The following is a 25,691-nucleotide window of genomic DNA, read 5'->3' as shown; positions in this document are numbered from 1 at the left end:
GGCAATAAAAATTGACAAAACACCAGGTAAGTCCATTTCAGAAGACTTTCTCTCAGAGATTAATTGGTCAAAGATTCAAAGTTGTAAACAAAATAAAGATCAATCATAGGAAATGTTATAAATAGAGTTCAGGAAATTTTCAATCTTCTGGGTATTTAAATAGCTAAAGTAAAGGGAACCTTGTCTTTCCTTTTTTAAATGGGCTCAAACATAAAATACAGGAATCAGAAGAAAAAAACTTAAATGAAAAATTCGCCAATTTAANAATGAAAAATCGTCAATTTAAAAATCTCCAATATATAGCTGATTTTTCACAGAGGCTTGAATAGTTAACAAAGTAGAAATCAAATCAAATTTGTGGCCCTCAGATAAAAATAAGACCAAAATATCCTCTATTTTCTAGGAATTGGGAACCTATCCATAGCGACACCTATAGATATGACAAGCAAAAAATCCACTTGAAGAACCAATGTCCTTTACTGGCTAAAAATACCTACAGTGCGTAGGACTCTAAAGAGACTGAAGGGACACCTGGCTGGCTCGGTTGGTTAAGCATCTGCCTTCGTCTTGGGTCATGATCCCAGGGTGTTGGAATCAAGTCCCACATGGGGCTCCTTGCTTGGCAGGGAGTCTGCTTCTCCCCCTGCCTGCTGCCCCCCCTCCCCCCGCTTGTGCTCTCTTTCTCTCTCAAATAAATAAAATAAAAATCTTAAAAAAAAAAAAAAGAGAGAGAGACTGAAGAGTCTCTTTGCGCAAAAATCACCAAGGACATAAGCAGAAAAGTTGGAGAAGAATCTATAAGAGTCCAGATTACTACCTTCCAAATTACATAAATCTTTCTTTTTTACATATATAAAAAAAATTAGGCCAGAGCAGGTATTAAATTACAACATGCATACATCAGTGACTCATTGCCTTTTATGGCCTATCCCCCGAGCCAGTAGCCAAGGCTTATCCTCTTGCCTCAGAGCAGTTCAGCCTTGTCTAACTCTTGAGGCGTCTTCAGACTGTGTACTAGGATCACCTTTCCATCTGATGGCACCATTGCTAACTGAAAACATCTAACATTTTTCTGTTAGTCTTAACTAACGAAATATGTTATCTTACTCCTTTTGTATTACCAGCCAAAACTAATACTTTTTTTTTTTTTTTAATTAAGTAGGCTCCACACCCAGTGGAGAGTGCTGTGTGGGGCTTGGACTCACAACCCTGAGATCAAGACGTGAGCTGAGCTCGGGAGACAGATGCTTAACCCACTGAGCCAGGTTTCAATTCCGAAGCTCTACTACCCTCACCCACTGGAAGAGAGGTTCGTGATTGTGTTTCTGCAGTTCAAGAAGGGGCCATGCTCAGCACAAATACTTTGGACACTCACACCAACTTATGACCTAATACTGTTTATGGATCTTATCTCAGAAACATAAAGAGGTAATACTAGGATGGCTATGGAATAGCTCTANTCTTCAGACTGTGTACTAGGATCACCTTTCCATCTGATGGCACCATTGCTAACTGAAAACATCTAACATTTTTCTGTTAGTCTTAACTAACGAAATATGTTATCTTACTCCTTTTGTATTACCAGCCAAAACTAATACTTTTTTTTTTTTTTTAATTAAGTAGGCTCCACACCCAGTGGAGAGTGCTGTGCGGGGCTTGGACTCACAACCCTGAGATCAAGACGTGAGCTGAGATCGGGAGACAGATGCTTAACCCACTGAGCCAGGTTTCAATTCCGAAGCTCTACTACCCTTACCCACTGAAAGAGAGGTTCACGATTGTGTTTCTGCAGTTCAAGAAGGGGCCATGCTCAGCACAAATACTTTGGACACTCACACCAACTTATGACCTAATACTGTTTATGGATCTTATCTCAGAAACATAAAGAGGTAATACTAGGATGGCTATGGAATAGCTCTACTAGACTTCGAGTCCTGGTCTTTCAATTTGGAGTCCCATGGATTTACTTATATGCAAACTATATACAATCCCAAATAGGCAGATGACGGCATAATTAGCAAACAGTAATTGAACATCTGCTGTATGAACTTAAGTGTACTACACTAACAAAGCAAACTACAAAGCCTCTGCTCGTAAGGTATTTATAATTTGTGAGATGGGGGGTGCCCGTTCAAATCTAAGACGGCAAGATGCAGCCGAGTAAGTGCCTTGGATTAGGGGAGGAAGAGAAGCGCTGAAGGGTGGCGGGGTGCCGGGTGCCGAGCCCGGGGCCTACCTATCAACATAGCTCGATGAGCAGCTCTGCAACTTAGACATCACGTGCCGGGGACTAGTTTCTCAACTACTCTGTGCCTCGGTGTTAAAAAAGAGAAAAGAGTACAGAAGGAACAACACTGTTTTTGTGTAACTATAGCGACTGTCCTTTGAATAATGTAAGAAACATACTTAGCATAGTGCCTGGAACAAATAAATGCTCAATAAATTTTTCCTGTTATACGGGTCTTCTAGACATTTCAGGACCTGCTTCTACGTGGCCAGATGAATATTTATTCTTTTTTTTTTTAATTTTATTTTATTATATTATGTTAATCACCATACAGTACATCCCCAGATTCCGATGTAAAGTTTGATGCTTCATTAGTTGCGTATAACACCCAGTGCACCATGCAATACGTGCCCTCCTTANTCCCAAATAGGCAGATGACGGCATAATTAGCAAACAGTAATTGAACATCTGCTGTATGAACTTAAGTGTACTACACTAACAAAGCAAACTACAAAGCCTCTGCTCGTAAGGTATTTATAATTTGTGAGATGGGGGGTGCCCGTTCAAATCTAAGACGGCAAGATGCAGCCGAGTAAGTGCCTGGGATTAGGGGAGGAAGAGAAGCGCTGAAGGGTGGCGGGGTGCCGGGTGCCGAGCCCGGGGCCTACCTATCAACATAGCTCGATGAGCAGCTCTGCAACTTAGACATCACGTGCCGGGGACTAGTTTCTCAACTACTCTGTGCCTCGGTGTTAAAAAAGAGAAAAGAGTACAGAAGGAACAACACTGTTTTTGTGTAACTATAGCGACTGTCCTTTGAATAATGTAAGAAACATACTTAGCATAGTGCCTGGAACAAATAAATGCTCAATAAATTTTTCTTGTTATACGGGTCTTCTAGACATTTCAGGACCTGCTTCTACGTGGCCAGATGAATATTTATTCTGATTCGTACAGCTTTCAGATCACCTAAATTACTCTCTGGACAGAACATGGGATAAGGTAGCTTTCTCAGACAGTTGTCCTTTTTCTCAGCCCTACCATCATATCTTTTNCAGATGAATATTTATTCTGATTCGTACAGCTTTCAGATCACCTAAATTACTCTTTGGACAGAACATGGGATAAGGTAGCTTTCTCAGACAGTTGTCCTTTTTCTCAGCCCTACCATCATATCTTTTCCTTTAATTTACAGCCCAACCAGGCAAACAACAGCCTTTCATTCTCTCAGTGAAGTCATGTATTTCTCTGGTATGACGTGGCAGTTACCAGTCATCATAGATATTTGACCAAGAATATTTTGCTTTACAGTGGCTGAAATCACTATCAAAGAACTTATTCTGCAGACGAACATTTTTAAATCATAGGAATAAAGGGTCCTTAAATATAATTAAGTAAACCAGAGTAAAAGATTCCCAATTTTCCATATGTAGGCCCAATCTGAATGAGAAACTGTGAGAAACAGGACGTTTATCCTAATACAACAATATACTATTATATGCCGCCTCTACTGTTATTTTCCCCCAATCTTCAGTTTAACCGTAACCCTGGAGTAGACTAAGCTACTCGCTAATAATTACATCTCCACCGAAAGAAACACGAAAAGTTGAGTTTCATTTTATCTCACAAAGAGGATTCAAATCTTTTCTTCCCCAAGCTTTACTGAAATATAATTGACATACAGCGTTGTGTATGTTTAAGGTCTAAACATGATGATGTGACATATGTATATATATATATTGTGAAATGATCACCACAATAAGGTTCGTTAACATATCCATCACCTCACGTACTTATCATTTGTGTGTGTGGGTGTGGGTGTGGTGAGTCAAATCTATTTCTAAGGCCTAGGGTGTTGGAGTGCCTTTATGCATGTGAAAATGGTTCATAAAAATGCTATGGCAGAAAACTGGGATGAATTAACTAATCCAGAAGGTGAAGTCCTTAAACTAAGGAGGTGAAAGAGCAGAGAATACAGGTAAGTAGACCTAAAATATGTGCTGGGGAATGAAATAAAGCTTCTAAGAGAAGAGAATTAAAGTTTGTGTGCAGGAAGGTTTTTTAGGGTTTAATCCATCTTATCTTCCTATTACAGGTAAGCCTTAAGTTACTAAGCACTTGTACATACAAATGTACATAGATTCTGTACATACATTTCTCTGCCAGAAGCTCCCTCCCACAGATGCCCTCTGCCAGGGTGTGCCCAGGGGCTGATTCAGTCCTCGAATGTTACATCTCACTATGGGCTCTACTCCTAAGTGTGCTAAAATGGGGCTCACAAGGAGCAGTTGTTAAAGTTTGAGGGATTTCAGAAAAAGACAATTATCATATGGTTTCACTCATTTATGGAACATAAGAAATAGCAGGGAGATCGGCAGGAGAAGGAAGGGAAGAATGAAGAGGGGGTAAACAGAAGGGGGAATGAGCCATGAGAGACTGTGGACTCTAGGAAACAAACTGAGGGCTTCGGAGGAGAGAGGGTGGGGGACTGGGATAGGCCGGTGGTGCGTAGTAAGGAGGGCACGTATTGCATGGTACACTGGGTGTTATACGCAACTAATGAATCATGGAACATTACATCAAAAACTAAGGATGTACTGTCTGGTGACTAACATAATATAATAAAGTATTATAAAAAAAATAAAGTTTGAGGAACTTCACAAGTTAGTTGACATCATATTGGCAGCCTGAAATCAGCCATGGTAAAGGTATTTGTACCTCAGAAATCAGCAAATGCTTTCAATGAGAACCCCCTCCTCTTTCCTCGCCAGCCAGCTAGAAACATTTATCAGCACACCACTGGCTAAACTTTACACTTCAATATTGCTTTTAAACTGAACTCACTTCCCTTTTAGTTCTCTTCCTAAAAACAGTTTTAAAATACGACAGATATTTTGTTTGCTTGATATAAATTGGCTTTTAAGAATCAAATTAATCTGTTAATTCAGCTATTCACCACATTGGCACCTCACTTTTCCTGCCTGTAATAGATCTTGTTCATTATTTACAATTTCACTGTTTCAGAGGTAAGAATTCTTCTGTTTTAAATTTGTTAAATTTAGGGGCGCCTGGGTGGCACAGCGGTTAAGCGTCTGCCTTCGGCTCAGGGCGTGATCCCGGCGTTATGGGATCGAGCCCCACATCAGGCTCCTCCGCTGGGAGCCTGCTTCTTCCTCTCCCACTCCCCCTGCTTGTGTTCCCTCTCTCACTGGCTGTCTCTATCTCTGTCAAGTAAATAAATAAAATCTTTAAAAAAAATAAATTTGTTAAATTTAGTTTTGAGTACAAATTATTATTTTTTAAATGTCATTACTTGTCATCTTAGTCTCTCAAGCAACGTTTAAACTTTCTCCACACTTTGATCCAAATACATAAAGCTGCTCTGAGGTAGAGAAGGAGGTTGGAAGGACGGCCTCTAAAAACAGCTTGATGAACTAACTGAGTGTGAATTAGTTTGTAGGCAGCAAGCTCATTAACATTGGCCTTAACGATGTTTTTTAAAAATGTGAATTATTTGCTGATATCTTAAACATTCTGAGATCTGAATACATTAGCATATTACCTTTTAATTTCATGATGTGTAGTATTTTTTGTTTTGAATTTCATTGCTTGCATTTTAAATATTATTAAATATCTTTGGAAGCCACTTTTGCAACTTAATGACATTCTCATTTCAATTTCAGATACTTTGATTTACAAGTGCCAACTTGTTTAGGAGTCATTGTTGACTCATTCAGTCAAAACTTTTTTTCACTGACATTTCAAAATGCCACCAGTTTGCCAGCAAGTGATAATTTCTTAAAGTTTTTTTTCTATTGTTTGGTCTCAATTCATTATTATTATTTTTTTTTAACCAAAAACACTACCTCTCCCTGTGTCTCCCTCTCTCTCTCTCTCTCTCTATCTATCTAATCAGAGCACGGGTTAGTCTCTCTTCATTTTAATGTACCTGGCAAAGTGTAAGAAGCAGTNATTTTTTTAACCAAAAACACTACCTCTCCCTGTGTCTCCCTCACTCTCTCTCTCTCTCTCTCTTTCTATCTATCTATCTAATCAGAGCACGGGTTAGTCTCTCTTCATTTTAATGTACCTGGCAAAGTGTAAGAAGCAGTAACATTTGCTGGTAAGACTTAAAAATCCTTTCCAGAATTTACAATGGAGTTCCCAGTCAATGCCAATGGATCTGGAGAGTTACAACTTTCAGAGAAGAGAAAAATCAAGCTAATAGCCCGATTACTATATAATACTTCAACTGTCACCCTGCCAAATTATGATATTTTAAAGGTAACAATCTAGGGGCGCCTGGGTGGCTCAGTCAGTTAAGCATCTGACTTCTGCTCAGGTCATGATCTCAGGTTCCTGAGACTGAGCCCTGCATTGGGCTCCCTGCTCAGGAGAGCCTGCTTCTCTCTCTCCCTCTGTTGCTCCCCTTGCTTGTGCTCTCTCTGTCAAATAAATAAAACTTTTAAAAATAAATAAACAAAGGTAACAGAATCTAGTAGGTATCATAATCCAAAGAGAAGACTGTAAGCAGGGACCGGTTTTATTCTACCTGGACTCCTCTCCCTACCCCCCCTTTCCCCTCAGGGAAAGATCCACACTCCTTCACTCAAAGCATACCATCATCCCTCCATGCAAAGGCCCCTTTCTTGCTTTATGTTTTTCCCAGATCCCCACTCCCATTCAACTGTCTACTCTCAATCACACTTACTCTAATGTGTATTATTTTTGTGTATGTAGAGCACTTTAAGTAATCATAAATAGTACTGTGTCATAAATCCCAAACTTTTTTCCTAATTAATTTGGTACGAATTTTAACACTCTATTCATGCTACTCCATAGACTACAGGCTCATTGCCTTTGGATGTTGTGAAATATTCCAGAATGAGCTTCTCACCATATTTATGTATCCGTTCTTCGGGGGATGGACACCTATGCTGCCTTCCACTCCCTGCTACCACCACTCTATCAATGCTACAGTGAGCACCCTTACACACTCCCTGCTTCACAGAATCGCTGCTCCAAATGCCCTTTCACCAGCAGGGCCTGAGTGCTCCCCTGTACGCAAACCCTATCATTTGGTATTATCCCCATGTTCAACTTTTTGCCTATGAGTGTAAAATGGTATCTTGTTGTTTTAATTTTTATCTGATTATCAATGAGACTTGACATCCTTTCAAAAATGTATTAGCCATTCAGGTTTCCTTTCTGTGAATTGTCTATATGTCCTTTGCCTATTTTCCCTTTATTCAGTTTAACATTTTTGAATGGTTTTGTTTTGTTTTTAAGACTTTATTTTCCTAGTGCAGTTTTAGGTTTACCATAAAATTGAAAGGAAGGTACAGATATCTGCCATATACCACCTGCCCTACATATGCATAGCCTCCCCCATTCTCAACATCCCTTACCAGAATGGTTATAAGACACAGCAAAAGCTAGATGAGTACCAGAGACAGGATACTGGGTGGGGGCAAGTTTTTTGGAGGTCGATTCTTTCTCTCTTTCTTTCTCTCTTTCTTTCTCTTTCTCTTTCCTTTCCTTTCATTTCCTTTCATTTCCTTCCCTTTCTCTCTCTCTTTCTCTCTTTTTCTTTTCTTCTCTTTCTCTTCTTTCTCTTTCTCACTCTCTTTCTCTCTTCCTAACTTTTATTTAGTCTAAGACTTAGCTTGAGCCCCTCTGATAAGCCTAGGCTGAAGCTGTCATGCTTTAGGTGAGCAGTCGTCGGTGTTTAAATATGCACCTCTTCCACGTTTTCAAGGCTCTTTGACTTAATTAAAATCTCCTGGTTCTTGATATATAAAGAGGGCTGGGGCAGCGGGAGCATTAATGGGCCAAATAATCTGCTTATACCACTCAATACAAGCTCAGATATTGCCCTGACATCACCCTGCTGTTCCAAGCAGAGGCTGAGCTGGTTGCTATTCTGATACCTGGTGCAATGAAGCAAGTGATGGCTCACACAGGTCAAGGTGTAAGAAAGAGAAAAGTGGGCCACCTGACTGGCTCAGTTGGAGGAGCATGTGATTCTTTTGGGGTCATGGGTTTGAGCCCCACATGCGGTGTAGAGATTACTTAAATAAACATAACTTGAAAGAAAGAAAGAAAGAAAGAAAGAAAGAAAGAAAGAAAGAAAGAGAAAGAAAGAGAGGGGGAGGGAGGCAGGGAGGAAAGAAGGAAGGAAGAAAAGGGAAAAAAGCCCCTCCAAAAAACTTGCCCCCACCCAATATCCTGTCTCTGATAATCACTTAGCTTTTATTGTGTCTTGTAACCCCTTCTATTTTCCCAGGAATCTTGTTTGTTTTTAACTTTTATGTTTAACAAATTCATCAATTTTTTTTTTTAGTTTTTGTAACATCTCTAGGGTTGGATTCAGGGGAGAAAAGATCATAGCCTTGTAGGAACCAAAATATCTTAACTCATCTTTTCATTTTCCCATTTAAAAAAACAGTTAAATTTTTATTTCCCTATTTTAATCTCTTACTTGCATCAAATAGCACTAACAAAGTTATCAAAGTACTTCTTGAATGAAATAAAAAGGAAGAAATATGACCCTCTCAATTAATTAATATACCTGGTTATACTCTTCAGAAAAATTTAATAAGAATTTACCATCATTTTACCCTCCACTTACCTGAAATGGTTTCAGGAATATTTCCTCCATTGCCAGTCTGCCATACTCGGTGAAGAGCTAGACAGAAAATCACACACACACCACAGAGAAAACTTCAGTATCAGCAAAGTTCTACTTCTGTGCTTTCTTCCATTCTTTTTTTTCCTCGCTAAGACATAATACTGTATTATTAAGGTTACAATAATCATTTTAAGGAAGTAAGAATTAGATAAAGCAGAACTACAGTAATTTTTAATTTATTTTTAAATTTAAATTCAATTAATTAACATATAATGTATTATTGGTTCCAGAGGTGGAGGTCAGTGATTCATCAGTCTTATATAATACCCAGTGCTCATTACATCACATGTCCTCCTTAATGTCCATCACCCAGTCACCCCATCCCCCCAGCCCCTCCCCTCCGGCAGAACTACAGTAATTTTTAAATAAAAAATTAAGGACATAAAGTACATGTTAAAAATAAGGTTTCCACTTCAGGCTAATACTTTTATATCAAGAATGTAGGACAGTTCTTTTGTAGGGAAGATGGGGGAGAAAGTAACATGGTAAATAACGTTTCAAAGCAGAGCTCGCACAGATCAAACCAGAGAGCCATAAACTATGTTGGACGTATTTACAAAAGTTGTTGCCTGAGGAAATTTAATGGCGCAATGGACTGAATTACTATAAAGGCACTTGGCTTAAAAATACAATCCGATATACCACCTTCTCTTGTTTCTAATTGCTCCCAGTTGAGAGGCACCATATCAATTTTTGTGTAGCCAGAAATGTAAAGTTTTAGAGAACAAAGGCCTGAGGGGTTGACTGTGATCAGGCCTCTGAGGAGCGTTTCATCCAGCCCAGCCCAGCGGGTTTCCCCAGCTGTACGGAGGTAATGGCTCTTCTTCCACAAGACTAACAAGCCACTGCGGCCTCTCAGAGCTGGGGCGGAACTGACACAGACGATTCCCACCCCTGCCCTTTAGGACAGCTCCCACACCACCACCCTGCCTCTCTTGCAGAAGGATCTAGGAAGCCAAGGGTAATTACTATGCATCTGATTAGAGTGATTCAGTGAAAGTCTGGCATATCATGTCTAAAAGGCAGCTGGTCCAGGGATGAGACACTCACATTAGAATCATCTACTAACATAATTGGAATTCACAATCTTTCCTGAGGAGGCTGAGGTGTTGTCGTTTACAGGAAAAATGTTAAATGGTCTCAGAAAAAGATTACTTACTCAATATCAAAGTCCAAAATTAGCCTTCTTAAGAAATCCCTAAGCTGGTATTGAACAGTGCCATACCATTAGCTTGGAGAACAATTGGCTAGGTTATGACACAGGCCTGAAGAAAGTAAATCGTACTTATTACAAGAAACAATTATTCAGCGTATTGCCTATTTGTCATAAATGCAGTGTGACGTACTAGAAATATATTTGGGAATAATGCTGGATGTGAACTCCAAATGTTATTTCCAACATCACAGGTTACCCTGCTCTATTATCCTTTGTTGTCTGTTAAATCTGTACATGGCTCTTATTGCCAAGATAGATTGTATATTTAAAGCAAAATTTTCTATAAAATATGCAGAGGGAAATTATCAGAGAAACAATAGGTTTTGCTATGTAACAAAATAACAAGCATTGAAAGATAGCAGAGAGTGTTACAGAGATGTGAACTTTCTTAAGGAAATCTCTAATCTCATCTTTTACATATTTGAGATGTAAATGCTGCTTGGAAAGTGGAAGGAGCACTGAGCCCAGGAGATACCCAGATTTCTAGTCCCACTAGAAATACCACTAATTAGCCACATGAGTTTAGGCAAGTCATTTACTACTTTCAGCCAAATTTACCTCATCTGTAAAATATGAAGGATAAATTAGGTGTCACTCTTTCAGATCTAAAAGAGAATTTTACGAATTATCATCAGGTAGTCCCTCATAGTTTTAGGTATAGAGTAGTCCATCGGAAAAAAGTCTGGCATACAACTGATATCATACTAATAATTACTGAGTCTCTGACCATAAGACTTCAACCTCAGGTGTTTTTCTCTGCTTTGTTGCTGTAACAATACTCTGAGGGCAGCATAGAGAAGAGAAAGGTTTTCAAAACGCATTACTACAGTATAGCTGACATACAATGCTACGGCAGTTGCGGGTGTGCAACACAGCGATTTGGTAATTCTACGCCTTATGCTGTGCTCACCTTCAGTGTGATCACCACCTGTCACCACACAGCATTACAGTGCTAATGACTGTATTCCCCATGGTGTACTTTTCACCTCTGTGAGTTATTTATTTTATGACTGGACCAAATTCACATTTTGGGTCATTTTTAAACCAGAGATTCTTTTCTCTCATCTGCCATATATATTCACACATATAGGGCCAATTGCAAGTAGCTTTAGAGTAACAGAGAAATTTGAAAACTAAATTAGAAAGAACGTAACTATACAGGGCTGAAACAAGAAACCTGGAAATAGGACAACCTCTATTTGATTATGTTTCTAAATCTTTGAAATTAAGTTTTCCAAGTAGAGGAAGGCCCAACAAAACCTATACATCCTCAAAAGATGACCAGATATGTTAAAAAAAAAAAAGTATACACATTGTTACCTGGAGGTGCTGAAGGTCATCCTCCTGGACGTTCTGGGATAAGTTATATACCTTGATTATGAAATAAAGATAAAATGAGAAAATAATTAGCATCCTCTGAAGCACTTAGTCATTTTTTATTTTTATAAATATCAATGTTCACAAAATCAAACTCTCTTAAGTGTATTCTTATAGAATGGTATTTATAAGACCTTGAGAGAGTAATAAAGAAAGCTTGAAAGACAACAGACAACGTACAATGATCATAAAATTGTTCCAGAAATACCACAGCCACTTGTTCTGGAGACAGAATATTAAAATTATTTATGAACCTAACTAAACAATTAGTCACTAAAATAATCATTCTTACAAGCATACCAAAATAATAGCAATCCTGATCTAAATAGCCCATACGTAAAATTTTGTCTTGAAAAATTATGTTGACCTTTTCATAATTGATTAATTTAGTTAAGCCGATAGATAGTTCTACCACACTGACGTTAGGTTCCAAATATCAGGCTCATATCTGTACACGTATGCATTACTGCTTCATGAACAGATCACAGCACTAAGATGACAGTCTTTTTTATTTTGAGGGGTAACTCCAAAAAAAAGGATGTTTATATGTTTATATATTGACACAAACAACATACTTTGTATTATTATTTAAATAATAAATTATTTCTCAGATAATAAAAAGTCATTACTAGGGACTTAGATTTTTCAGTGAAAATATTCAATCTTTTCAGGTAAAATATAAATAAAAAATATTAAAAAGGCAAAGTCAATCTTGTTTTAATTGGCTTGTTTATACTGCTGATTATGAAGAAATCTTTCTCTGCTCACTTATAATTCCAGCCTTAACTTATTTATCCCAACCACTTTGCCTTCCCTACCTCTTAAACTATCTTACCCCTTTTTAACCATCTGTTTCCTGGCCACTACTTCTTCTTGCTCTTTCTAATGAATAGAAAATATCTAAAAACTGTTTTAAAATCTCTCATGCTATATGTTCCATGGCTATAGTAAAACTCTCCAAGGACTTTCGGGACCATTTGTAAAGCCTACAATAACTTCAAAAACAATACTTGAAAAAGACAAAGAAAGAAAAAAGGAAGGGAAGATACAAAAAAATTTTTAAAGATTTTATTTATTTATTTAGAGAGCACAGGAGCAGGGGGATGGGCAGAAGAAGAGGGAGAGAGAGAATCCCAAGCAGACCCCGCACTAAGCATAGAGCCCAATGTGGGGCTTGATCCCAGGACCCTGAGATCACGACCTGAGCCAAAATCAAGAGCGGGAGGCTCAACCAATGGAGCCACCCAGGTGCCACAAAGATAAAAATTTTTGTAAGACATTTACTTATCTAAATGTATATTAAATGTTTTAAAAAGTTGGGAAAGCATCTTAAAAAAAAAACAAAACACCCCGCCTGGGTGCCTCAGTTAGTTAAGCATCCGCCTCTTGATTTTGGCTCAGGTCATTATCTCAGAATTGTGAGATTGAGCCTTGCATGTAGAACCTGCTTGGGATTCTTTCTCCCTCTTCCCCTGCCCCTCCCCTCCGAGACAACCCCTCACGTCACACACGTGCTCTCTCTCCTTCTAAAAAAAAAAAAAGAAGTTGGGAAAGCATATGTTTTTATACTTAGAAATGTTTCTACTGGCTATGTAAAAAAAAATCTCATTTGAAGCGCCTGGGTGGCACAGTTGTTGAGCGTCTGCCTTCGGCTCAGGGCGTGATCCCAGCGTTCTGGGATCGAGCCCCACATCAGGCTCCTCCGCTGGAAGCCTGCTTCTTCCTCTCCCACTCCCCCTGCTTGTGTTCCCTCTCTCGCTGACTGTTTCTCTCTGTCAAATTAATAAATAAAATCTTTAAAAAAATCTCATTTATAAATCTTGTTTCCATAAATGTAACTTATAATAGTTTTAATGTATCTATCTGCATACGTCATAAGACAATATTATTGAGTGATTGTAGGCTTTAAACAGAAAAAAATTATCAATAAGATAATACAAATTTTTCTGACTACAGAGTTTGAAAACTGAACAGAAATTAGATGACAGTAACCAAAACAATTCAACTTTTATAGAAATTATAATAACTTGTATGATAATTGAGCCAAATAATATATTTACCATTTCTGTTGTCTTACTACCACATGTATGTAGGAACACATATATTCATAAGTTTTAGTTAAAGAAACAGCCATCAAAATGGATTCATCTTATTCCATACCTGTATTGAGCTGATCATTGTGCTAAGCGCAAATACTGTGGCCGAATCTCTCAGAGTTGACTGACTATCAAAGGTTCCCTGAGTATCCATCAATAGCACTGCAACCTACAGGCAAGTAGAGCACAGCATTGATATTTTATAGGACAGGTGCAGTGTTAGGGTTACTACAAATTTAACACCATAAGAACTAAAGCAAACAATGATCAATGAATACTTAATAAGTAATTGTTTATATACGCCATGAATGCCACAGAAACTCAAAATATTAATTAGCTGATACTATAATGATTAATTTTCACTGGTAATCCAACATAACAGAAACGATACTGAAACAATAGATGTCAGCTTGCTGAACTGCTGTTCTGTTATCCCTATTATGTTGCCACCTTGATCAACAGAAAGGGAAACAGGAACACGCAAGAGGATGCCACCCACTTCCCTTTTAATTTTCATGTCAAATTGCCAAAACTAGTTTTCAAAAGATCATTTTGAGGATCTTGAAAAGTGGTAACTCTTGCAAGTGAGACTCAATTTTCTTTACGAAGTTTGCATCATACCTTCTTGCCATCAGGTTTATTGATAAGGAAGACTTCACTCCATATTTGGATTCCTGTGGTCTCTCTTTCAGACCCACCTCTCCATGAAAAACCAGTCAATGGTTCATTGTAATCTCCAACCCAGTCGACTGATTCCTATAAATTAAGAAAGTCTGTGATATGGAACCAGATATGTGGTATATTTTTTTCCACACATCAATTCTGGTTTGTAGCTCTCTCCAACTATAGACAAAAGGAAACAACATAGTCCCATCTACTGTATTGATACAGTTACTTTATTTATCTAGAATATTATTTCAGAGGAGCAGTATCTGCTACATTTTATTCTAGGTCCTGGGAATACATAGATATCATTCCAGACCAGAGAAAGCTTACAACCTAATTTAAAAAAAGACAGACATGTTAACAAACCATTATGTTGCCATGTATATTAGGCATAAATAGAAGCATAGGAAAAGAAATAACTAACTCTTGGTCAGGTAAGACTTAATAGGAAAGGGGGCGTTTGTGCTAAAATTTGAAGGATGTTTGGGAATCTTCCAGGACAGCAAACTTGGGGAGGGCATTCTAGAAGCAAAGAAATAAAGATAGGAGAAAGGATATTATGTCAGGATATACACAATAATAATACATACAAACGCTTCTGTATTGGGGGAGGAGGGAGTGAACAGCAAGAGGAGAGGCACCTAATAGTGTTGCAGAAAAACAAAAACATAAGAAATCTGTTACACTTTAATCTGGCAAGTGCTATTTAACACAAGCAACATGACAAATGTTATTGAGCATTTAATTTTAATGTTTATTTCACAGTTTAAACTATGAATATGCCTAAAACTGTATAATCCCAAAGAATGGAAACTAATTTTGTTCACTTAATTTTCCCACCCATGTTAAGTAGCATACTAATGTCGATACGCTAAAAGCAGAGAACAGCAAGAGTTCTGTTTGGTTTCAAAGCCTAAAGTATTTTGGTAGTTCTATTCTTGATTTGCTTGAACTGAAGCTAGAGATAGAAGATATTAAAGTTAACTTTACAAAACTATTCAAAAATACCCTAACTATAAAAGATCAATCCCAAATGAATAATTATGGTATAAATAAATAACACAAAGTTTCTGTGGGTAGTGTGTCCATTCTGCCTCCACATCCATATGTGCAAGAGAATTGCTATGGGTAAAAGGGTAGGAAAAAAAATATAGGTATGCTCTCCATTCCCAACCTTATGCTCCTGGACTCTGTTATCCTTCTGCTTTTGGTTTATCCTAGGTCCCCTAAAGTCTCATTTCTGAGCCACATTGTTGTCTCAAATGTTATGACACTGTTGATTGCCTCTGGGGGTGGGGTAAGGTGAGAATCAAGTGGGAAAAGATAAGAGAGAACTTTCTGGGGTAACAGCAAGATATACTTGATAGAACTTGCGGCCATGCAGGCATAAGCATTTTCAAAAAATAATCATAATAAGCAAATGTACACCTAAGATTTATGCATGTAACTGTAATGTAAATTTTACAACAAAAGAAAACAACCAAGTACTGAAATATATGATAATGATATAGGTTAAAATATTTATGAGGAAGTGCGCCAATGTCAGCAGTTTACTTTGAAATGGATAAAAAAATCAGATGCAGTGATGGGTGTAAAGAGGGAAGAAGAACTGGAGACATGTGCTAAAGCAAGAATATTAATGTTCATGGTAAAATCTAGGTAGTTGACACTGAGGTCTTCACTGTAAAATTCTTTTAACTTTGCTGCATGCTTGAAATTTGTCATAATAAATGTTGGGGAGAAAATAATTATAATAAAAAAGTTATGATAAAAGTTATTTGACACATTTTAAACACTCTAACAGGTAAAGTTTATGATCATATCACGATGCTGTGTCTCTTTCAAAAAGAATAAAAAAGCTATATTCTAAGGGAAATGTGGCAAAGTGGCCTCAGAGAAGAGTGGCCAATGGAGTTTGGTGCCCAAAGCACTGCAGCTGGAATGGTCCTACCGCAGCATATATAATCCTGGAAGTGGAAATACTGAACACTGCTAAATAAAAGCACAACATGACAAAAGCACAGAAACAGGAAAACATTTTAAAGCAATTTTACATACCTGGTTGTACATGTATCTCAACATGAAATCCATCAGGAATGATTTTCCTTTTCTAAATGCTCCAGCAACAGATACAGCAACAACCTCCTTGTCCCTGACAGCCTCTGAGAGAAGGATCCGATTTAGTGCAGTCTCATCTAACTCAAAGGAATGGTCATCTTTGACGATGAGGACTTGGACTGGTCCTGCCTTTTTCACCGGCTCCTCCTCTTCTGAGCTCCATTCGTATGTCTTTTCTGAAAACCCACCTGTTGAATAAAATAGCAATTTATTCAGCTAATCATCTCAAAATACCAAGAAATGTACAGGTACCTCTCAATTCTCAAATATCTGAAACAGGGGCACAATGGAATTAGAAATGCTCATTTTAATGACATATATTAATGTCATTAAATGTCTCAGAAAAACTTATGTCTCAGAAAGACATATCTCATCTTTCTGATTATGTGACCAAATCAAAGAGAATTTTATTCTCAGGAAAGCTCCAAGTCAGAGCAGAGGTCTGTTTGCAGAGTGAGAAAGAAAATCAAAGCGAAGGATTTTACTTTTGGAGCACAGGAATAAAATGAGTTTAGTTCATACTTTCTTCATCCCCTAAAAATAAGTTTAGTTATTCACATAAAGGATCCTTGCAAAGTTTTTTAAAACTGAACACACATAGGAGGAAATACATACAGGGAATCAGAATCACATATTTTTGAAATTGGAATAAATTTCTACAGCACCTAGTTCAGCTTCCTTCATTACATGCATGCCATCTACAAATTCCTAGGTTCTTAAATGTCTAAAATTATACCTCATAGCAATGGAATTTACAGATAATTAAACTGGATAGGGCCAGATTACAGACATCCTTCAAATCCATAGCAAAGAGCTCTAGATATAATTCAATTTTTAAAAAGTTATTTGGTGTGAAGATCTTATACAAAAGCTGTGTGACCCTGGGAAATTACTAAATCCCTCAACTCTTCATCTGTAAAATGTAAACTACTAATAGTACCTATTAATAGGGCTGTTATAAAGATTAAGGGAGCTACTATATGTAAAGTGCTGAGATCAGTGCTTGGCACATAGTAATCTCATAAAGGTTACCTATCATCATCACCATCACCATCACTACCTTGGGATTATAGATTGAACTAAGTATTCCTAGAAGAACTTTCTGCCTATTTTCCAGAAATTTGTGGGTGTGTATGTATACATATGTATGTAAAGAATTATCATATATATGATAAATGGTTAATATCCAAAATATATTAAGAACTGATACAACTAAATAGCAAAAAAACAAAAACAAAAAAACAAAAACAAAAAAAAACCCTCAAACAATCCAATTTAAAAATGGGCAGAGGATCTGAATAGACCTTTTTCTACAGAAGACATGCAAATGGTCAACAGACACATGAAAAGGAGCTCAATATCATTAATCATCAAAAAATGCAAATCAAAACCAAATAGATATCACCTCATACCTATTAGAATGACCATTATCAAAAAGAGAAGAAACAAGTCCTGGTTAGGACATAGAGAAAAAGGAATCCTTGTGCACTGCTGGTGAAAACATAAATTGGTGAAACCACTGTGGAAAACAGTATGGAAAAAATTAAAAATAAAATTACTATGTGATCCAGCAATTCCACTTCTAGGTATTCATCTGAAGAAAATGAAAAGAGTAACTCAAAAAGATATATGCACCCCTATGTTCATTATAGCATTATTTATAATAGTCAAGATATGGAAACAACCTAAGAACAACCTAAGTGTCCACTGATGAATGAAGGGATAAAGAAATTAGTGTGTGTGTGAGTGTGTGTATACACACATATATGCACACACACACACAAACATATATGCGATGGACTATTATTCAGCCATAAAAAATAATGAAATCTTGCCATTTGTGATAACATAGATGGACCTCAAGCGCATTGTGCAGGACAGAGAAAGACAAACACCGTACGGTCTCTTATATGTGTAATTTAATAAACAAAAACGGGTGCCTGGGTGGCTCAGTCATTAAGCGTCTGCCTTCGGCTCAGAGCATGATCCCAGGGTCCTGGGATCGAGCCCCACATTGGGCTCCCTGCTCAGCGGGAAGCCTGCTTCTCCCTCTCCCACTCCGCCTGCTTGTGTTCCCTCTCTCACTGGCTGTCTCTTTCTCTGTCAAATAAATGAATAAAATCTTAAAAAAGAAAATAAAAATAAAAACCAAAAATAAAACAAGCTTATAGGTACAGAGAACAGCTGCTGGTTACCAGAATTGGGGCGGTGAGGGTGGGAGAAATAGGTGAAGAGGGTCAAAATGTAAAAATAAAAATATAGACAAAGAAATCTTGTTCTCTTGTTAAGTCATTTTGAAACTCTGATGCTTAGTTTCTTCTTACGTAAGATGGAAAAAAGTTTTCCATTTAATTTTTAGAAATGTCAGTTTTGACAGAGGTCAACTTTTAGAATTAATCCTTAATATATAAGTTTTAGAACCCCGGACCCTGGCATTTGTAGTATATTACAAAATAACTTCAATGTGTCAAGTGACCCGTTCTTGTATCTACTGCCTTTGTAATGTAACTTTGTAATGTCCTCCCACTTTGACTCTGGGTTCAGCCATGTGATCTGCTTTAGCAAACATGACACAGCAGAGGCTTCTTAGAAAAGTCCTTGTGTTTTTCCATTTTGCTCTTTCACTTCTGCCATTCACCATGTGAATATTCTCAAAGTAGTCTGTTGCAGGATGAGAGACACTTGGAGCAAAGGCAAACAGCATAGTCCCAAGCAAGCCCTACAGCAAGCCAACCCCAAGCCATGTGAGGGAGCTCAGCCAAGACCAACAGTTGCCTGACAACTATTTCAACATGTATGATCAATAAATGCTTATTGTTCTATGCTCTTGAGGTTTTGTGGTTATTATGCAGCAAAACAGGCAATAAACTACTGGTACAGCCTACAAATCCTTCCTTTAGAAGGGCAGTACAGTGTAGTGGTTTGAAACGCCGGCTCTGGAACCAGACTGCTGAGATTTGAATAAAGGTTTTCCCATTTTTTTAGTCGAGTCATCTTCAGCAAGTTGCTTAACCTCTCTGTGTCTACCTAATAACGTTGCTGTGAATTAATATAATCAAGTAACACACTTAGAACAGCAGCTGGTACATTGTACATGCTTTTATTATTGTTATAGATTTAGGAAACAAAAGCCAAAGATGTAACCAACCTTGCCCAAGAAAAGGATTTGGATTTTCTGTATCAGGCAATCTACCATGGTTGCTTTCTTGTGTTACTATTTATTTATTTCCTTTTACTATTCCAGCAAGGTATTCATTATTATCTGTGTTTTTGACACATGAGGAAATTAAGAATTGGGTTAAGTAACTTTTCCAAGAGCATGCCCACGAGTAAGCGTTAGATCCAAGTGCACATAGTTAGTAACTGCCAACTTGAGATTAGATCCCAAGTATCTAAACTTTCATCCCAGGCCTTTCTACTATGACATTCTATTTCTTTAGGGAAACAGATAACTCTTGGACACCACATAAATGGGCTCATTTGCTTTGTATCAAAACAACAGAAGGTCAAAACATACACCAATTAATTCTTCAGATCAGATATATGACCTAGCCTCAAATCAACCCTTAATAGTATTAATTTTGAACAAACTGGGCTCTTAAATAACCTTTCATTTAAATCTTTGAAAATATATTTAAATAGACATCCTCCATTATGTCTGCAGGCATACCTTGGAGATATTGCAGATTCAATTCCAGACCACCACAATAAAGCAAGTCATAGGAGTTTTTCGGTTTCCCAGTGCCTATAAAAGTTATATTTATACGACACTGTGGTCTATTAAGTGTGCAAGAGCATTATGTCTAAAAAAACCCAAAATATGTACCTTAATTTAAAACTACTTTTTTGCTAAAAAAAAAAAAATGGTAATCATCATCTGAGCTTTCGGAAAGTTGTCATCTTTTTACTGGAGGGTCTGGCCTTGGTGCTGATGGCTGCTGACTGATCAGGGTGCCGGGTGCTGAAGTCTGGGGTGACTGTGGCAATTTCCTAAAATAAGACAACAATGAAATTTGCTACATTGATTGACTCTTTCTTTTGTGGAGAGTTTCTCTGTAGCATGCTTGCTGTTTGACAGCATTTTACCCACACAGAACTTCTCTCAAAATTAGAGTCAGTTCTCTCAAACCCTCCTGCTGCTTTATCAACTAAGTTTATGTCATATTCTAAATCCTCTGCTGTCATTTCCAGTCTTCACAGCATCTTCACCAGGGGTTGATTCCACCTCAAGAAACCACTTTCTCTGCTCATGTATAAGAAGCGACTCCTCACACATTCAAGTTTTATCCTGAGGTTGCAGCAACTCAGTCCTATCTTCAGGCCCCGCTTCCAATTCTAGTTCTCCCGCTGCTTCCACCACACCTGTAGTTACTTCCTCTATTGCAGTCTTGAACCCCTCACAGTCATCGAACTCAAAAGTTTGAAATATTGCAACAATTACTAAAATGTGACACAGACACAAAGTGAGCAAATGCTGTTGGAAAAACAATGTGTACAGACTTGCTTAATGCAGTGTTGCCACAAACCTTCAATTTGTTAAAAATGCAATATCTGTGAAGCTCAATAAAACAAAGTGCAATAAAATGAGGTACGCCTGTACTTAATAAGAAGTTTTATAACTAGAGAAAAACAAGGCAATCATATCTCCTAGCATAATTTTTAATGAGACTTCCGATTACATTTATATATGTATATACAATTGTACCACATCGATAATTATCTATATTGCTGTTCATCTTTAAGAAAGTACTACTGAAATATTCCAAATCTAACATCTAATTTCAGTTTTTCACTAGTGGAGACAGACATACAGCAATACTTTCTGAACAATAGTACAAAGCATCTGGAAACAAGAGGACCATTGCCGGGGCGCCTGGGTGGCACAGTGGTTAAGCGTCTGTCTTCGGCTCAGGACGTGATCCCGGTGTTATGGGATTGAGCCCCACATCAGGCTCCTCCGCTAGGAGCCTGCTTCTTTCTCTCTCACTTCCCCTGCTCGTGTTCCCTCTCTCGCTGGCTGTCTATCTCTGTCGAATAAATAAATAAAATCTTAAAAAAAAAAAAAAAAGAGGACCATTGCCTATAGCCATGAATCAGAGCTGTTCTCTCAGCAAAGTTAAGAAAAACTGATTTTATATCCAAAGGATGACACCTTCCATATTGCCTTATCTCAATGCTGGAGTCAGAGACTTTGTTTAAATCCCAGTTTCACACCTTACACATATATGAAGTTGTGGAAATTATCTAACCTCCCAATGGCTATCATCTATCTGAAAAATGAGATTAAGAATGATACCTATATCAGAGAGGCCTTTGTGACACTTAAGTAATGTTCATTAAATGAAAACCAAAGAGCCAGACAATTAGTACGTGCTTAGTAATGACCTAATAGTATTACTACTAATACTATTATTAATAATAATGATTTCTATTAATACTATCATTCATTATCTATTCATATTTGATTCCAGTACTACCCGCCAACCTAATTTCAGCCTCAGCACAAAGGCCTTTTGTTGAAGATGGCAAATATACATTTTCTTTGACAAAGCTCTTTGCCTATCATGCAGTTAGGATCTGATTACACAATTGATGTGACTCAGGGACCCAGGCTAAACAATATTTTGGACAGAAAAACATCTTCAGAGCTGAAAACTATATCACAACTTTCTACAGACTGAAATAATTCTCTAAGATTATTTGCATCAAACTACATATACGTAACAGGTGCTTTCAATAGAATTTCTGGGCTGTAATGTTTTCAAATATTCAATATTTCAGCATGATGCAATTTTGTTAAGTGGTTGTACCAATTTATCACTCCCTACCCACTCCTCTCAACTTCTTAGACATCCTATTGATCCACATCCTTTCCAACACTTGGTTTTGTCTGACTTCTTAATTTTTGTCACTTGCACGGGTATAAAATAAGTAAGTGACATGTCATCATGGTCTTGCTATGCATCTCTAAACGCCAATGAGGTAAACGCGCCTTTTGCTCATTTTTCTACTAGGTGTGTCTTTTTTTCACTGATTTACAGTGGTTCCTTATATATTTTGACTGCTAGTCCTTTGTTAGTTATATGCATGGCAAAAATCTCCTAGTTTAGAGATTACCTATTCATTTTCCTTAAGCTCTTATTTATGAAAAGTCATTCTTAATTTTAATATAACAGATTTTATTAATAATTTCTTTTATGATTAGTACTTAATATATCATATTTAAGAAATTATTCCTTATACAAGATGTGAATACATTCATATACATTCCTCTAGTTTCTAAGTTTTGCTTTTGATACTAAGTTCTTAATGCACAAGAAGTTGCTATTTGTGTAAAAGACGTGAGATAGAAATCCAAGTTGATTTTATCTATATGAGTAACAAAGTTTTCAGAACTCTATCAAAACCTCCTTTCCTCAAGTAGTCTGCCATTTGATTTTTATCATAAATAAGAGTTATACACATGCACACATATTTATGCACAAATATATATACGTACATATATATTTATACACATATGCACACACATATAATGACTTTGTTTCCGATCTCTCGATTCTGATCCATTCAATAATTCGTCTACATCAGCACCAACAGTATACTATCTTAATCAGAACAATTTTTTTCTGTAAGATTTTATTTATTTAATTATTAGAGAGAGAGAGTGCAGGGAGCAGGGAGGGACAGAGGGAGAGGGGAGAAGAGTCTCAGGCAGACTCCGTGTTGAGTGTGGAGCCCAACACGGAGCTTGATCTCACAACCCTGAGATCACAACTTGAGCTGAAACCAAGAATCGGATGCTTAACCAACTGTGCCACCCAGGTGCTCCTCAAACAGCTTTATAAAAAGTCATTATATATAGTATGATTATATTCCTCTAATTATTATCAGTCTTGGCTATTTTGACCCTTTCCATACAAATATTGGAATCAATATGCTAGTTGAATTTTTTTAAGTTATATTAAATTTATGGATCAATTTGGAAGGAATCAATTTTATTATATTGTCTTCCAACCCATAAACATGAGAAATCTCTCTTAACTGCTTCAATAAAGTTTTTATGATTTGGGGTGCTGGAGAAAGTAGGTTTGTTACATTCATTGCTAGGTACATTAGATTTTATTGCTAATTATAACTGGTTTCATTGCTGTGTTTTTAATTATGTTTTATAGCTGTTGCTTGGGTAAAGAAATGGAACTGACTTTTATAGATTAGCCTCATGTTGAAACATTTGTTAAACTACTACTCCCTACAAATTCTGAGTAGATACTTCTGGGTTTCATTAATGTAGAAACAAATAATTTTTACAAATAATGAAGTTCTAGTTCTACCTTTTTAATCCTTATGTATTTCTTTTCCTTTTCTTGTATCATTGGACATTGAATACAATGTTGAATAGCAGAGGTAATACTAGACACAACTTCTGATTTTAGTGAGCATAACTTCCTCATTTTAATGGGACTACTTGCAATATTTGAGTTCATATTTGTTATAGTTTGGTCTGGTTTGTTAGATTACTTTATTAAGGAACTTCTCTACTGGCTTACTATGAGTTTTCAAAAATCATAAATGGAAAATGAATTTTATCAAATGTCTTTTCTGTATCTGTTGACATGATCACCTAGTTTTCCACTTCTACTCTGTTAACGTAGTAAGTATCTATCATTTTCCTTTCTCATTTTGTCTTTGGCTAGTTTATTTTTAATTAATTAATTAATTAATTAATTTTTGTTTATTTATTTGACAGAGAGAGAGACAGCCAGCGAGAGAGGGAACACAAGCAGGGGGAGGGGGAGAGGAAGAAGCAGGCTCCCAGGAGAGCAGGGAGCCCGATGCGGGGCTTAATCCCAGGACCCTGGGATCAGGCCCTGGGCCGAAGGCAGACGCTTAAGAGCTGAGCCACACAGGCACCCCTCTTTGGCTAGTTTAATATTCAGTTATATTAGTTTTATAAAAGGAATTAGCAAATGCTTCCCTTTCTATCTTCAAAAAGAGTTTGTAATAAAAAAATTATGGTGAACAGTTCTTTAAATTTTGATATATCTTGACTATAAAACCATCTGGGCCTGCTGTTTTCTTTGTGAGATGATTTTTAACTGTTACCTCAATTTCATTAATACTTATGATGCAATAGCTACATTAGTACTAATAAAGTTTTGTATTTCTTCTTCAGAAATTTTTTGGTACATTTTATCTCTCTAGGAATTTTTCTCCATTGTCTAAAATTCCAGACAGAAAGTCAGTAAAGATGTAGAACTTTTTTTTTTTTTAGATTTTATTTATTTATGTGACAGAGAGACAGCCAGCGACAGAGGGAACACAGCAGGGGAGTGGGAGAGGAAGAAGCAGGCTCCCAGCAGAGGAGCCTGATGTGGGGCTTGATCCCGGGTCGCCGGGATCACGCCCTGAGCCGAAGGCAGACGCCCAAGGACTGCGCTACCCAGGCGCCCCANGTCGCCGGGATCACGCCCTGAGCCGAAGGCAGACGCTTAACGACTGCGCTACCCAGGCGCCCCAAGATGTAGAACATTTAAACAGTATCAATAGCCAACCTGACCAAGTTGACATCTAATAATTGCAAAACCATACATTCAAAGTTCATATGGGATATTCACCAAATAGACCATGTACTGGTTCATATATCAGATCTCAACACATTTCAAATTTTTAAAATACTGCAAAAAAAATGTTCTCTGATAATAGAGAAATTAAACTAAAAATCAATAACAAGTATATATTTAGAAAATTCCTAAATATTTTGAAATTAAGCAGTAAATTTCTAAATAACCTATGGATAAAAGAAAATATCATACTAGAAATGAGAAAATGTTGTAAACTAAATAATGTAATGAATCTGATCCATTCATCAGCAGCACTATACACTATCTTTATCAAAATAGCTTTATGAAAAGTCATTATATATAATAGGGCAAGCCTATATCCGATCTCCTAATTATTATCAGTTATGGCTATTTTGACTCTTTCTATATAAATATTAGAATCAGTAGGTTGCAGTGTAGTATCTTATTTATACAGAAATAGTGAAAATATGACATAACAAAAACTTGCTTAGAGGAAATTTACACCTTGAAATGTATTTAGTAGAAAAGATGTTTGAAAAAGCATAATCTAATATTCATCTTAAGTGAGAAAAAGAATATCATATTAAATGCAAAAAAAAAGAAAAAGAAGAAAGTAATAAAGGTGTCAGAAACCAATGAACTAGAAATAGAAATCAACAAGAATGATTTAATAATCTAAGACTAATCAAAGAAAATAAGAGAAAAAATTCACATATCA

At 37.0% G+C, this 25,691-nt stretch overlaps 1 protein-coding gene across 4 annotated transcripts in view; it reads right to left on the bottom strand.

Annotated features, from left to right (window-relative positions):
* The window catches only part of ATL1 (atlastin GTPase 1), an 85,201-nt gene that overhangs the window by 20,141 nt on the left and 39,369 nt on the right, over positions 1–25,691 (bottom strand). For 3 of the 4 annotated variants that reach the window (XM_002921995.4, XM_034648466.1, XM_034648467.1), the window contains 5 exons: positions 16,332–16,579; positions 14,229–14,363; positions 13,672–13,776; positions 11,455–11,505; positions 8,859–8,915 (listed from right to left, as the gene is read on the bottom strand). In XM_002921995.4, coding sequence (XP_002922041.1) covers positions 8,859–8,915; positions 11,455–11,505; positions 13,672–13,776; positions 14,229–14,363; positions 16,332–16,579 — 596 coding nt within the window. Of the gene's footprint in view, positions 1–8,858; positions 8,916–11,454; positions 11,506–13,671; positions 13,777–14,228; positions 14,364–16,331; positions 16,580–20,217; positions 20,382–25,691 lie in introns of all 4 variants that reach the window. The other variant, XM_034648468.1, reaches the window with a different exon arrangement.

Source organism: Ailuropoda melanoleuca, chromosome 20 (assembly GCF_002007445.2).
Source record: "Ailuropoda melanoleuca isolate Jingjing chromosome 20, ASM200744v2, whole genome shotgun sequence".
Lineage (NCBI taxonomy): Eukaryota > Metazoa > Chordata > Mammalia > Carnivora > Ursidae > Ailuropoda > Ailuropoda melanoleuca.
The sequence above is the reverse complement of the archived record's forward strand: the minus strand, read 5'-3'. Positions and strand labels throughout refer to the sequence as shown.